Source organism: Lonchura striata, chromosome 25 (genome assembly GCF_050655825.1).
Source record: "Lonchura striata isolate lonStrDom1 chromosome 25, ASM5065582v1, whole genome shotgun sequence".
NCBI lineage: Eukaryota > Metazoa > Chordata > Aves > Passeriformes > Estrildidae > Lonchura > Lonchura striata.
Genome location: NC_140727.1, coordinates 4,740,846 through 4,755,837, shown reverse-complemented (window position 1 = coordinate 4,755,837; position 14,992 = coordinate 4,740,846). Strand labels below are relative to the sequence as shown.

The window sequence follows — 14,992 nt, the reverse complement described above, 5'->3', positions numbered from 1 at the left end:
GGGTACAGCTGATGCCCCCGGGAGTGTTTTGGGAATAATAAAAAATCCCATCCGCACTGGGAAATTATAAAAACAATGCTGCTCCCTGATAGGAAATGATGCCACTGCAGCTCCCTTTCACAGAACCTGAGAGGGAAAACCCGATGCCAATAAAAGAACCCTTGATCAGGCCCCGAAATAACTGAAATGTGGTTAATTAGCAGCAGATCGAGCCCTATTTTTGGCCCTTGAAAGGACAAAGTGAATCCTGCCCGGAGGGCGTAGCACGCTCTGGGAAGCTCCGGGAGGGAACAAACACAAACAGGGAGCAAAACAGTTTCATTACTCGCAGAAGTTATGCAGGCAGCAAAGTTTGTTTTGCAACTAATTAAGACTTCATGCAAAGAGGGTGTCACATCCTCCAGGCGCTTTGGGGACGTGTATAAAAGCATTTGCTACGTAGAAGCCTCCCTAATCACTTTTCTTTTCCTCTCCTCCTTGGGTGATCCGGGTAAGTCAATTTTGAGTCAATTATTGAATTTTAAATCAATTATTTTGTATTATTATTATTGTTATTGTTGCTATCTGAATATCAAATGACAGGGAGAGCTCGTGAAAGGACAAGGGGGTGTTTTGACAGAAAAAGCCTTTTTATTATCCTTTAGTTTGGAGTTAATTGAAGTTTTACACTCAGCTCATGGAAATTAGGGAGGGCACAGAAAACTCCCTCTGAATCCCTAAAGAGTCTCAATAATTCCATGGTGCTCTTTTCATATTCTAAAGAGTCAGTGTCATTAAAGAAATTATCATTTTAATTTCTACAATGTTCTCACCCTCAGCTGTCTTCCAGGAGGCTCCGGTGTTAAGTTGGAGAACTTGCCCTAAATATTTTCCCAATCCTTCAGAGAGCAGAACACAGATTTTCCTTACTCAAAATCTACTTTACTGCTGGCTTAGGTTAAAATATATTTATAGTATTGAATTCCAAATGTAGCAGGAACATCCAAGCGCTCCTTTTTTCACCTCCTTTCAGGAGTTCTGGGATGAGACTTTAGAAATCATGTGGAATCACCCAAAGATCCCAACCCCCAGACCAATCTTCTTTTCCCAAAGCCAAAATCAGCCATTCCACATCCAGCTTTTGAGCTGGAAAAATCCCCGGTGATTGCCTTTTCTTCACTTTCAAGTCTAAGGAGATTTGACTTGAATCAGCTGGGGAAAAAAAAAAAAAACAGATATTTTAACTCAGAAAGGTTAAAATGGGATGTTCAGGTGGAGACATGAGAAATCCCCCCTGGATGTTGTCTCCCCCAGAGATTCCTGGAGTGAAGTGGGGACTTATTTAGGGAATGACCTCAAGCCCCAACTTTGCCAGCCCTTAATTTCTCCCCCAGCAGCTCCACAGAGGTAAAATGAGGAAAATGCGGAAAATTATCTGTTCTCCCTCCATGTTTTCCTTGCCCAATCCGTGTGGGCACAATCCAGGGCAAGCACAGCCTTCAATCCATAATTAAACCATGCCCAAAAAAATCTGGCCTCGATATCAGGCTGGGCTTAAAGCGATCTGGGATTTCAAATATCCAGCTGGTCCCTAATGAGACCCATAAAAGATGGGTGGATCTCACTGCTCCACTTGGAACAGGGTGGGAGGAGGACACGAGCTCCAGCCTCCACACTGGGGGTTGAAACGAGGATTAAAACCCGAGTTTAAACTCTGGGTTTGAGCTGGGGGTCGTGGTTTTCCGCTGGCAATAAGAGTGGGATGGACGCAGCGATAATCCTGGGAAGAGAAGCAGCAGGATAAAAGCTTTTTGGCGTTAAAATGATGATGGTCTGGAAAATATCATTCTATTGAAAAGCACAAAATCAATCAGGAAGAAAAGGGGTTCCTGGCTAGAAAACTAAACTGGACAAATTCAGCTCCCATCCGAGCTCTCTGTAATTCCCAATTTCCCGTAAATCCCCATAACCGTGTTACCAACACCCCAATATTTATCCCAGATATTTCTCACCATGCCAAGGACAATTTTTTCTCATTTTTCCATTTTTCCTTTCTCAATTCCAGGCCAAATCCAACTCCCACCTGAGCTGCCAATTTGCCATAAATCCCCATAACTGTGTTACGAAAACCCTGATATTTATCCCAGATATTTCCTGCCACACCGAGGATGGGTTTTTCTCATTTTTCCCTCTTTTCCTGATCAATTCCAGGTCAATTCCTGAATTACAACTCCCACCTGAATTCCTGCTCCATTCCTGCCAAATTCAACTCCCACCTGAGCTCCCAATTTGCCGTAAATCCCCATAACCGCGTTACAAAAACCCTGATATTTATCCCAGGTATTTCCCGCCACACTGAGGATGTTTTTTCTTATTTTTCCCTCTTTCCTTGCTCAATTTCAGGCTAAATTCAACTGCTACCTGAATTCCTGCTCAATTCCAGGCCAAATTCAACTCCCACCTGAGCTCCCAATTTGCCGTAAATCCCCATAACCGCGTTACAAAAACCCTGATATTTATCCCAGGTATTTCCCGCCACACTGAGGATGTTTTTTCTTATTTTTCCTTCTTTCCTTGCTCAATTTCAGGCTAAATTCAACTGCTACCTGAATTCCTGCTCAATTCCTGCAAAATTCAACTCCCACCTGGGCTCCCAATTTGCCGTAAATCCCCATAACCGCGTTACCAACACCCCGATATTTATCCCAGATATTTCCCGGCACACCGAGGATGTTTGTTTCTCATTTTTCCCTCTTTCCCTGCTCATTTCCAGCTCTGCCCTGCCCCATGTCTCCCTTCCACGAGTGCTGCCTGCCCGTGGGCCTGGCGTGCCCCGAGCCCTTCGCCGTGACCCGCAGCGACACCTGCGTCATCAAGTACCCCGACACCGTGGTGGACATCGTGGAGCCCGACTTTCCCCCCTACTCCGTCATCTACCCCGGGCCCACGCTGACCACCTTCCCCCAGCAGACCCTGGTGGGCTCCACGGCCCTGCTGGACATCAGGAGCTTCCTGGGCTCCCAGGGATTCCATGGGTTCGGGGGTAGGTGCGCTTTGGGCTCAGGTGTGAACGCCTCCTTCCGGGGCGCTCCGGGGAGTTTTAATCCTTTTCCTCCTCACTTATCCCAGTTTTGTTGTGGAACTTGCAGGCCAACCTAAACCCTGCCTGGATATCTGTGGATAGACTGAAAACACAACTGAGCGGTCAGACAGAGCCCGACTAAAGTTTATGGATAATGGATTGTAGAAGTGCCGAGCTCCCGAGGTTCCCATGGAGTCCATAAATCCAGGGACTCCTGGAACTAGACCTGCCCGAGGACTAGAATTTCCAAACTACGAGAAAACTGAAATTTCTCTATTGACTTCATTCCAAATTAGGGCAAACCAAAGCCCAAAATTTTCCAAGAATTAAAAAAATATATATATCTTTTTTTTTTTTTTTTTTTTTTTGGTTTCCTAAAAGCTGTGTGTCAATAAATTCGTTTTTATGCCGACATGGATGTTTTATTATAAATTTATCTCAAAATAAAAAAAATTACAAAATCCACCCAAACAATATGACTGAAAATCTTGGGTTCCAAAATTAAATTTTACCCAAATTCCTCCTCATTTGCAAATTTTGTTGAACCGGCATTTTAAAAGAAATAAATAAATCAGCTGTACTTGGCATTTCTGAAAATTAGGAATTTGTAGCTCCTTGCTGTGCTTTATTCCTGCTTAGCCCCACTGTGTACCACTCTCCCAGCTTCTTTGCCTTTCTTTATCTCATTTGATACAAGACAGGGGAAAAAACCCCCACAAAATCAAAATATATACAGCAATTGTAAGAGCAAATCTCTCTGCAAAATCCTTCTGCTAGAATCTATGAAAATCATGGGAGTGGGGATTTGTTGTGGATCCTCCTGGAATTCTTTGATTTTATCCTTTCCAGTGAGTTTTGCACTTGTAAATTCAGCTTCTCGTTCCCATTAAATGCTGTCATGCAGATGCACTTTTGGATTCTGCTTTTTTAGGATGGTTTGGGGTGGAAGGGACCCCAAAAATCATCCTGTGCCACCCCTGCCATGGGCAGGGACGTTCCCCTGGCCCAGGTGGATCCAGCCTGGCCCTGGACACTCCCAGGGATGGGGAATCCATGGAAGCACCTGGGCCAGGGAAGGATTGATCCCTAAAATCCCATCTAAACCAGCCCACGGAATTCTGGAATGGTTTGGCATGGGAAGGAACCTTAAATCCCCAAAAATCCCACCCCAGTTCCATGGGCAGGGACCTTCCCCTATCCCAGGTGGTCCCAGCCTGGCCTTGGGCACTCCCAGGGATGGGAAATCCATGGAATAACCTGGGACCCTCACAGGGAGCAATTCCTCCCCAAAATCCCACCCAAACTCCTCCTTTTTCAGTCTGCACCCACCCCCCTGTCCAGTCACTCCAGCTCTGGCGGAAAACTTTCTCCTCCACATTTTCTTTTGAACGCTTTTGGTCCCAGAAGTGACTTTGGGACTTTTCCTGAGGTTCAGCACCCCCCACATCAGCATTAACCAACTCACCAAGCAAAACTAATGACATTTTGCCTTTTTCCCAGAGTTCATCCAGCCTGGATTTTGGGGTGAAATGCTGCTGCCTCTGGGTGCCGGGCCCAGCACAAAAATGAAGATTTATTTAATTAATTGAAGCCCTGGGTTGAATTTTCCAGCCGACTCAGGCTGTTCCCCAAAAATAGGACAAAAATCCTGGGCCAAGTGTGTACAGGCAGGAGCTGGGCACTGTCACCCTCCCTGGGGTTAGAACAAGCTGGGCAAGGGTGATCTGCAACCTGTGAAATAAATAAATATAAATATTCTATATTACAGGAAAGGACCATCTGATGTGCAGCTTAAAATGTGAAAGAAACAAATATAAATATTCGATATTATGGGCAAGGACCATCTGCAACATATGAAAGACATAATATAAATATTATCTATTATGGGCAAGGAAAATCTGCAACGTGTGAAAGAGATAAATATAAATATTATATATTATAGGCAAGGATGATCAGCGTAGGGATGTGCACCATAAGATGTGAAAGAAATAAATATAAATATTAAGGATGATGTATGTATTAGCTGATATTTGGTAATAGGTAGGAGTAACGAGTGATCAAGCTGAGAATTAACGAGCTGACGATCCCCCACTGGAATTTCCAGGGAATCACGTTTCCAAAATCCTCCCTCAACCCCCGCCGGGGTGTTCTGTCCACACCAATCCACTTAATTTCCTCTAATCCTCAAAGGAAATGTGCAAATCGGCTTTTTCCACAAACCAGCCCCTTCCCGTGCTGACAGAGGGCTGGAGCGCTGCGCAAACATTAATTATCTCCGTGCACAAGCCTTGCGACACGAAAATTCGGATTTGGACATCCAGATGTTGGGCAACAGCTGCACGAGGATGGGCGTTGGGAGCGGCATTTTTCGGGAGGGTTATTTTGGGTTATTTTGGGGCAGGAGCTGGTTTGGGATTTTTAGTGAATCGCTCCGGGGCTGGGTGAAGGAATTGGCGGAAATTCCGAGGTGGGAGCCAAACTTCGCCTCCCTTCAAGGGTGCGGCTGCATCGCCCGGGGTTTCACTGGGAGGAAATTTGGGATGTTTGGGGATTTTGAGTGTCTGGACTGGCTCAAAATCCCCAAATATCCCAAATATCCTCCCAGGAAATTTACAGAACATTTACAGATATTTAGAATAAACATTTACAGATATTTAAGAACTGGCAAGAACATTTACAGATATTTAGAATAAACAATATTTTAAAAATACAGATATTTAGAATAAACAACTTTTTTGAAATACATATATTTAGAATAGACAAATGTACATATATTTAGAATAAATATTTACAGATATTTAGGAACAAGCAGGAACATTTACGGATATTTAGAGTAAACAAATCCCAAATCTTTCCCCTATTTTTGCTTTTCCTACACTAAACATCGGGACAAAAAAACCGGGATTAATCAAACCACGCCTTATCACACTCCAAATGCTCAAATATCGGGTGATGACGTCACTCAATTAAACAGAAATCTTCATTAATGACGCTTCGCTAATACTCCAGCCCCCGGGGGATTGAATTTCCATTAAATTGAGCCCGGGGGAAGGTTGGTGGCAGCAGAGGCCGGAATTTGTCACCCCGGGGCCACCCCGGGAGGACCAGGGTGGCTCCGAGCGCTGCCACGCCCAGAGGTTGCTAAAAACAGCCGGCTCCGCCCCCCGCAGCCATTTTTGCATTCCTGTGGTTTATTCCCATTAAACAACCCCGGCTTTCCCTGCCCTAAACCCTCCGGAGAATGTGGGCAGCGGGAGGGGTCCATCCTGCTGGGAAAAATTCCAAAACCGAGTGGGGAAAAATTCCAAAATCATGAGGGAATAATGCCGAAATCGAGTGGGGAAAAATCCCAAAACCGAGAAAGAATAATTTCAAAATCAGGTGGGAATCATTCTAAAACTGAGCGGGAATAATTCTAAAATCAGGTGGGAAAAATTCCAAAATCAAGAGGGAAAAATTCCAAAATTGAGAGGGAATAATTCCAAAATCAAGTGGGAATAATTCTAAAATCAAGAGGGAATCATTCCAATATCGAGTGGGAAAAATTCCAAAATCAAGTGGGAATAATTCCAAAACCTACAGGACAAAATTCCAAAATCAGGAGGGAATAACTCTAAAATCAGGTGGCAATAATTCCAAAGAACTTTGGAAGGCATTTTCAGGCCCCACATCACAAATCAGGGATGTTCAGGCTTTGACAGCTCGGTTTTTATTTTTACCCATCCATTCCTGCCCTGATGGTGCCAACAGCTCCTCCAGCCCCTTCTCCCAGGCCAAATTATCCCAGGAATGCTCAGGGATCATCCCTGGGGTTGTTTTGTCACAGCCAGGGTGGGGCAGGCCTTGTTTTTATTTTGTAAAATTTGTTTTAATTTTGTTTCAGTTTTAGAATTTTTTTTTATTTGATTTAATTTGTTTTATCTGTTTTTATTTGGTTTTATTTGGATTTGTTTGGTTTTCTTTGGTTTGGTTTTATTTGTTTTTATTACTTTTATTTGTTTTATTGAGTTTTATTTTATTTTATTTGGTTTTACTTAGTCTTCATGTGACAAAGCTGAGGAACACCAAGCCCAGATCGGTCTCTGGGGTTTGGGATGGTGGAATGGGACGGGATTTCAGATCTTCCCAACCCAAACCAGTCTGGGATTCATCCTTGCCTGACTGCAGGAAAATGAGCAGCACCTTGGGCATCCACATTTATAAATCCACTGAATTTCAGGGCAGCACAGAACTTTGGAATTTTGGAATGGTTTGGATTGGAGTAGAGCTCGGAAATCCTCTCCTTCCATGGGCAGGAACGAGAAAAAATCAGCTCATTCCATGATCCCAGGTGGCTCCAGCCTGGCCTGGGACATTCCAGGGGTGGGAAATCCATGGAGTAACCTGGGACCCTCACAGGGAACAATTCCAACCCAAAATCCCACCCAAATTCCCCCCCGACCCCATTCCCGTGTCCTGGCGCTGCGGTTCCTGAGGAAAAGTCCCTCTCCAGATTCCCTGGTGCCTTTCCTGGTGCCCCTTTTATGCCGAAAAAAGAAAAGTTTGGGGCGGCTGAGAGCAGAAAAGTCTCGGGTTTTGTGGGGAAACTGAGGCAGGTTGTGCAATGCCAGCTGGGGCAAGCAGAGGGAGACGCGAAGTCACCGAGGGAGCTCGGATCTGGAGCTCCAGCCAAACACCAAGAACCAGAATTAATTTTTAAAAATAAAAACAAACAAAAAAAAACCCCAAAACAAGCAGAAGGGAATTCAGGTGTGCTCTGAGCAGATTTTATATCATTTATATAATTTTATAGCATTTATATAATTATATATATAATTTATATCATTGGATTTGCTTTTCTGCCCTGCCAACCTGGCATTTCCATTTTCTTGCAATTATATACTAGTATATAAATCTATGATATTTATGTATGATGTTTATGTATAATATTCATAGAAAATATTTACATATAGGGTGTCTCATTTGCATATATTTACATAACAACTGTAGAATAAGTATACTGTTTATATCATATTTCTATTTATTTCTATAATATTTCTATTTATTTGTATGATGTTTGTAATTGTTTTATATATTTATATATATTCTACCTCAGTACAGCTCTGGTCAGCACTTGTAATGGGAGATGTTTTTCTTCTGCCTCCTCCCTTCATTCCCTTTCCTTTTTGCACTCCTCCAACATTTAATTCCCTGAATTTATCCTTTTGTTATTTTTTCAGGATTTGAAATCTGGTTTAATCCCAGTTAGAAGCGAACAAAAAGCAGAAATCCTGGGTCCCCCTGCTGAATTCAGGGGGTTCAGCTGCTCTGCGAAGCCCTGGAAAGACTAAAAAACCCCAGTGAGCCTCAGAATCCCCCACACTTCGGGGTCCTGGCAAGGCTGGACCATCCTAAAAGAAAAAATATCCCTTTTTTTATCAGCCAAAAAACCTCCAGGAAAGGCTCAGCTCCCGTGACCAGACAGATCTTTTTGGAGCGGAGCATCCCTGCCTCGCACCCGCCCCACGGGCAATATAAATATCGTATTTATCATATATAAATGATACATTAATCGATCCAGGAGCTGCCGTTTGCTCCAGCCCTCCCCAGCGCAGGAAATTGGGATCGGGGAGGATTTCCTGGAGCAGGCTGAGACACCCCGGGTGTGCTCGGGGTTCCACCGACCCCAAACCCCTTCCCTGGGCGGATTTGGGGATTTATCCCCACCCCGGGAGCCGCCGCCTCTTGGGCAGCACCCCAAAACCGACCGAGGTCTCTCCCTGCCCTGAACGGGCCGGGGGTCCCCGCCTGGATTTTGGGGTTCTCCGTCTTTCGCTGCGGAACCCGAGCTCCTGAGAGCGCAGAGCGCGCGGGGAGCGGGGCGTTAATTGCGTTAATTGCGTTAATCACCCTCTGGGCAGCTCCTCCCGCCCGATGGGCGGAATTGCTGCTGACGCGAGCTTTGTGCCGCTGAGCTCCGCGGGCAGAGCCGCTTTGAAGCGGGCACGGCCGGGGCTGCCAAGCTCGGGGAGCAGCGCTCCCACCCCAAATCTTTGCTGCCTTTGATGACTCCTGCGTGAGGCAGCGCTCCTGACTCAGCCGCAGCAGCGAGCCCCGCGGCTCCGCAGCCCCGCCGAACCGGTCCGGGCACAAAACCCGAATTAACCGGCGTTCAAGCTGCCCCTGCCCTGCTCAAGGATGTAATTTTCGGCAGCGATTTGGGATGAATGGATATTAAGGCTCTGTGTTGTGGGGTTTGCAGTCTGCCCTCGCTCTTTGTTCCCTTTGTTACTCACGGGGCGGTTTGGGCTGGAAGGGGCCTTAAAACTCGCCCAGTTCCAGCCCTGCCGCGGTGCCGGCTCCTTCCAGCCTGGACTCGGACATTTCTTCCTTTTGGCGGATTTCTCCTCAAAGTTGGGGCTGAACTTTGCATAAATATTCTGGCTCTGAAGGATTTTGGGGCGCTTTCCTGCTCTGCTTTCTGTGCCGGGTAAAGAGTGCAAAAATCAAAGTGGGGGCTTTTCCAAGACTTTTGAATTTATGGAAGAATGAGGTATTTCAGTCTCTTAATTCTGAAAAAAACCCGATTTGGGGGAGTTTTGAGAATGTATTTTCCCAGAAATTCCCTGGAAAAGCTGTGCCAGGGCCTCCCCACTCTCACAAAATTCCTTCCCAGATCCCCCCTAAACCTCCCCTTCCTTCAGCCTGGATCCATCCCTGACTCCAAAATTCCTGACGAACCAAATCCAGGCACTGGAGAAAAACACAAAACGCGGGTGGAAAAGAGAAAATTCCTCACCAGATTTCTGCATTTCGAGGGGTTTGGGGAGAAGTTGATCCCGTTGTGCTCCAGGGACTGATTTTGCCAGCCAGGATTCGGTTCCCGGCTTGGGAATTCCCAAATGCCACAGGGATAAACTGAGGAGAGCTGGAATCCTTTCCGAGGGATGAATTCCACACTTTCTCCTTGTGCTTTAATCCTCCTAGGCTGGAGCAGAAATTTTGGGAAGGGGGAGGAGGTGTTGGAGCAAGAAATTCCAAAAGGTGATAACAAAAACACGGGAGATTTCAGGAGGAAAAGAAAATGGACGGGTTTAGGGCAGGATTTTGGGCTCCTCCTCATAGGCAACGTCCATCCAACCTCGTTAGGATTAAATCCTGGGGGGAAAAATAAACAGGATTCCTCTGCCATGGACGTGATCCCAAGAGGACCCACACGGTCCCAACTCTTCCCTGTTCACAAAGAAGCCACTGGGAGGATCTTCCCAAAATCTCGGTGCTCTTTTCTCTTTTCACTCCCTCTTCCCTCCGGAGGGAACTTTTGAGCCTGGAAATGCCCACCTTGAGACGAGGTAAAACCATCCCAAGCTTTGTGGCATGCCAGGAATTATTCTGATTTTATGAGGCAGCTCCAGAGATCCCGCAAGGCTTATCGGGAATATTCCGGAGACATCAGAAAATGAGATTTCAAAGAGGATCTCAAAACCTCTGCGAGTTTGTCATCCAGGGAAAACAGTTCCTGGTAATCACGGTAATGACATCTTAGAGGATCCGGGCTGCTGTGAGCTCACAAAGAATAAATTATGGAAAGTGTTCCATCAAACTCCTCATTTTAAACTTCCCCGGTTGGCATAATTCATGAACGGCTTCGTTTTTATTCCAAAGATAACCCCGAGCTTTGCTCTTCAGATTTGCGCCAGATCCTTCCCCTGACTTCGGAGCGCATCTGTAAATCCCACCAATATTATGGGAAAGAATCCCTGGTTTGATAAACGAGGCACGGACACGATTCCCTGTGTCAGGTTTTGCTCCCATAAGGAAAATCACCCTGGCACTCCAAGACTCCCCGCGCACTCCAGCTTTTAGCCAAGATAAGCTAAAAAAACCTCATTAATTCTCGCTGCATTTTCACCCCTTAATGAGACCGGGAGGGGAAAAGCAGGAAATTCCGAGATGAAAAGACCTGGCGGATTGCCACCTGCGTTTTTGGGGTTATTGCCCAACGCGGTTTTTAGATAATCATAAACAGCGAGCAAAACAATTCCTGCGGCTCCAGGAGCGATCCGAGCGCCGGGCTGCGCTCCCGAGTCATTAAAGCGCTTTAGCAAAGGCTGGCTCAGCCGCCCCCGGCCACGGGGCAGGATATAAAACCCCTCTGCAGCCGCATCTCCTCCCTGCCTCTCCCGACTCCTCCTCTCCGCCTCTCTGAGTAAGTCTGGGCTCTAAACCCCTCCAGATTCCCTCTGCTCTTGCGTGGATTTCTCCTCAAAATCGGGGCTGCAGGAGTTCTGGTTCTGAGGGATTTAGGGGCGCTGTCCTGCTGGTGCTTTCCGTGCTGGGAGAAGGGTGCCAAAATCAAAGCGGGGCTTTCCCGGGGTTTGGAATTTATGGGAGAATGAGGGATTCAGTCTCTTGATCCTACAGAAATATTTGGGAAAGTTTCAGGAATTGATTTAACATCGCCAGGGCGGTGGGATTCATGGAAAACTCTGGAAAATCCGGCTTGGAAGTGAGCTCGGTGCAGCTCTGCTGCTGCTTGGATCAGCTCATCCTTAATTTAATTGGAGCCACTACACCAAGCGATTATTATGGACTATTAATGTAACTGTGCCAATAACTTTCATTTCTAACTCTTAAAACTGATTTACAATCCTAAAGCGCTTTCACAGAGATTAAATTCAGCATTTCTCTAGGTCAGTGCTGCGTTCTAACTTGAGGGAATTTGGAGGAAAATGCCCTGCATGGGTTTTTTAATAATCAAAAAGATAAATTTGATTTACAACCTTAAAAAAATATTCTGATGCTGCACCAGCATTTTATGTGAGAATTTAACCTGAAGAAACAAATATTACTTAATTAATTTTCCCTAGGTGAAAATGTAATTTTCTTATTTGGCTTGACTATATCACTACAGAAATATTTTAATATATATCTTATTTTATATAAATATTTTAATTATACGTTTCATTAATTAAACGAGCACTTAACACTCCCACTTATTCTCAGCCTTTTGCTTTTCCCACCCTGTGTTTTAGCAGAATATTTTCCTGCTTGAAAACAACAGGAATCTGCAAGGAAAGTAATAAAAATTTAAGCAGGGTGCTAAGGTGATTATCCCACGCTGAAATACGTGGAAATTCCGGGTGTTTTTTGTTTTTTGTTTTTTCCCCGCGTGGGAGGAACAGAGGCGCTGTGGGAACCAGTTCGAGCGCGTCCTCGGGAATTCCTCCAAAGGGCCGGGAGGGTTCAGGGCAGGGCCGGGGCTCGGAGGTGGCACGGAAGGAAAGAGGAGGAGTTCTGCTCCCGTGGAAGAGGAGAAAAGGAAAATATAACAGGAATTCAGAGCAAATCGGGGCGGGGAAGTTAAAGGTGGGAGATAAAACTATACATAGATTACCTCCCAGGATCTCTTAAAGACAAATGTCAATAGAGGAGAGATCAAATCTGATTTTTATCTCTGTTATCCCTAACAAGATCTTAAAAAGAAATATCAATAGCCAAGAGATCAATTCTTGTCTTTTTCTCAATTATCCCTAACAAGATCCTAAAAGGAAATGTCAATAGCCAAGAGAGCAATTCTGTTTTTTTATCTCAGTTATTTCTGACAAGGTCTTAGAGCCAAAGGTCAGCAAACAAGCGATCGGCTCTTGTTCTTACCCGAGTTATCTCTTAGAATGTCAATAACCGGGTGCTCTGCTCTTGTCTTTTCCCGAGTTTGGAGCTCAATATCCTTTTAGAGAGATCTCGATGATCTCTAAAAACCACTTAGAGTCAAATGCCAATAAACCAGCGCTCGGCTCGTGTCTTGAAATCGATTATCTCTAAGGACCCTTAGAGCCAAATGCCAATAAACAAGAGCTCCAGTTGTTTCTATCCCAATTTCCTCTGATGATCTTTTAGACCCAAACGCCAATAAACAGCGCTTAATTTCTGTCTCTATCCCAATTTCCACTGATGATCTTTTAGACCCAAACGCCAATAAACAGCGCTCCATTTCTGTCTCTATCCCAATTTCCACTGATGATCTTTTAGACCCAAACACCAATAAACCCGCGCTCCATTTCTGTCTCTATCCCAGTTTCCTCTGATGATCTTTTAGACCCAAACGCCAATAAACAGCGCTTCATTTCTGTCTCTATCCCAGTTTCCTCTGATGATCTTTTAGACCCAAACGCCAATAAACCCGCGCTCCATTTCTGTCTCTATCCCAGTTTCCTCTGATGATCTTTTAGACCCAAACGCCAATAAACCCTCGCTCCATTTCTGTCTCTATCCCAGTTTCCTCTGATGATCTTTTAGACCCAAACGCCAATAAACAGCGCTTCATTTCTGTCTCTATCCCAGTTTCCTCTGATGATCTTTTAGACCCAAACGCCAATAAACAGCGCTTCATTTCTGTCTCTATCCCAATTTCCACTGATGATCTTTTAGACCCAAACGCCAATAAACCCGCGCTCCATTTCTGTCTCTATCCCAGTTTCCTCTGATGATCTTTTAGACCCAAACGCCAATAAACCCGCGCTCCATTTCTGTCTCTATCCCAATTTCCACTGATGATCTTTTAGACCCAAACGCCGGCAGCCAAGAGCTGCCAGGAGCCGTTCGTTTCGCTTTTGGAGCTTTGTCTGTTTTTTTTCACCCCGCAGGCTCTCTCCCAGCACCGCCGGGCGATGGCTTCCACCCAGCTGGCCTGTCCCCCTCCCTGCGAGCCCAAGTGTCCGCAGCCGCTGGCCAGCAGCACCAACGAGCCCTGCGTGGTGGCCTGCGGCGACTCGCGGGTCATCATCTACCCCCCGCCCGTGGTGGTCACCTTCCCGGGGCCCATCCTCACCACGTACCCGCAGCAAACCGTGGTGGGAGCCTCGGAGCCCTCGGAGGTGGCCCTGGGCGAGCCGCCGGCCGCGGCCGCGCTGCCCGCCGAGGTCGCGGCCAGGCTGGAGGCGGCGGGGGACAAAGCGGCGGCGCCGGTGCTGGCCCGTGCCGAGCCGCGCTGCGCCCCCAAATACTCCTACAGCTACTCCTCGCAATGGACTCACCCCTGCAATTCCTACCGCTCCGGGAAGCGCTGGGCGTGCTGAGCGCCGGGACGGGCAGCAGGGGAAACTCCGGGTGAAATGCGAGCTGCCGCTCGCGGGGCAGCTGCGGCGGCGGCCCCGGGGCTGCTCCGGCTCCTCCCGAGAGCCGCGGGAGCTCAGCCCCGAGGCAGGCGGGCTCGTGGTGCAATTCCTCGGTTTGTTTTCCCTTAGTTTAGAGCTGTTCTCCCGCAGCTTTGCAGCGCAGTCGTCTGCTTCCGCCGTGCTTTGGCTTATCCCGGATTTTTTTACTGGCACTGAGCTTAGAGAGGTGACTTGAAATGCTCGGAATTGTACGGGCAACGCTGCCAAAAAGGGAAATTCCCCATTTTCACAGGCGGCATCACGGATGCTGGTGATTTGCCAGAGCCTCGCTGAACCTCTGGAACGATGCTCTTTATTTCCTGTACAGTTTTGTTCCACAATTGTAGGAAAGCTTCACTTTCCAAATAAATTTTCTCTAACGAAATACATTTTCTGTTTTCCTTTATCACATTTTAAAAAATAAATAAAATAAAAAGGGGAGGTTTGGGTGGGAGATCAGGGAAAATTTCCCCCAGAGGGCGCTGGGCACTGCCCAAACTCCCCAGGGAATGGGCATGGCCCAAGGGCTACCAGAGCTCCAGGAATGTTTGGAAAACAACTTCAGGGAGAGAAGAGAGCCCAGAGGAGGCTCCAGGATGGATCTGAGGGATGGAGCAGCTCTGCTGGGAGAGCTGGGAATGTTCACCCTCGAGAAGCTTTGGGGTGACTCAATTGTGGCCTTGCAGGACCTGAAGGGGCTTTGAGGACCAAGGGGAGAGACAATTCCCAAGGGATGGGGTGCCAGGACAAGGGGGAATGGGCTCAGACCCGTGGAGAGGGGTTAGGTGGAACATGG

At 46.6% G+C, this 14,992-nt stretch overlaps 2 protein-coding genes across 3 annotated transcripts; both read left to right on the top strand.

Moving 5' to 3' along the window:
• The first annotated feature begins 215 nt into the window (after nucleotides 1-215).
• On the top strand, nucleotides 216-3,970 carry LOC110476920 (feather keratin B-4-like). 2 transcript variants are annotated; one of them, XM_021542215.4, is made up of 3 exons: nucleotides 216-490; nucleotides 2,753-3,022; nucleotides 3,129-3,970. In XM_021542215.4, the coding sequence occupies exons 1-3, from the start codon at nucleotides 337-339 to the stop codon at nucleotides 3,161-3,163; spliced, it is 459 nt and encodes a 152-aa protein (XP_021397890.3). In that variant the 5' UTR covers nucleotides 216-336; the 3' UTR covers nucleotides 3,164-3,970. The 2 variants fall into 2 exon arrangements, with proteins under 2 accessions (XP_021397890.3, XP_085416952.1); XM_085560826.1 differs by having other exon boundaries at nucleotides 2,753-3,970.
• A 4,073-nt stretch (nucleotides 3,971-8,043) lies between these two features.
• On the top strand, nucleotides 8,044-14,581 carry LOC146765430 (uncharacterized). Its single transcript, XM_085560837.1, has 2 exons — nucleotides 8,044-11,249; nucleotides 13,687-14,581. The coding sequence occupies exon 2, from the start codon at nucleotides 13,711-13,713 to the stop codon at nucleotides 14,116-14,118; it is 408 nt and encodes a 135-aa protein (XP_085416963.1). The 5' UTR covers nucleotides 8,044-11,249; nucleotides 13,687-13,710; the 3' UTR covers nucleotides 14,119-14,581.
• Nucleotides 14,582-14,992: the final 411 nt, after the last annotated feature.

Coding starts and splice junctions, on each gene's coding strand:
- LOC110476920 (XM_085560826.1), top strand. CDS start 337: ATGCAGGCAGCAAAGTTTGTTTTGCAACTAATTAAGACTTCATGCAAA. Junction 491..2,752: donor CTCCTCCTTGGGTGATCCGG/GTAAGTCAATTT, acceptor GCTCATTTCCAG/CTCTGCCCTGCCCCATGTCT.
- LOC146765430 (XM_085560837.1), top strand. CDS start 13,711: ATGGCTTCCACCCAGCTGGCCTGTCCCCCTCCCTGCGAGCCCAAGTGT.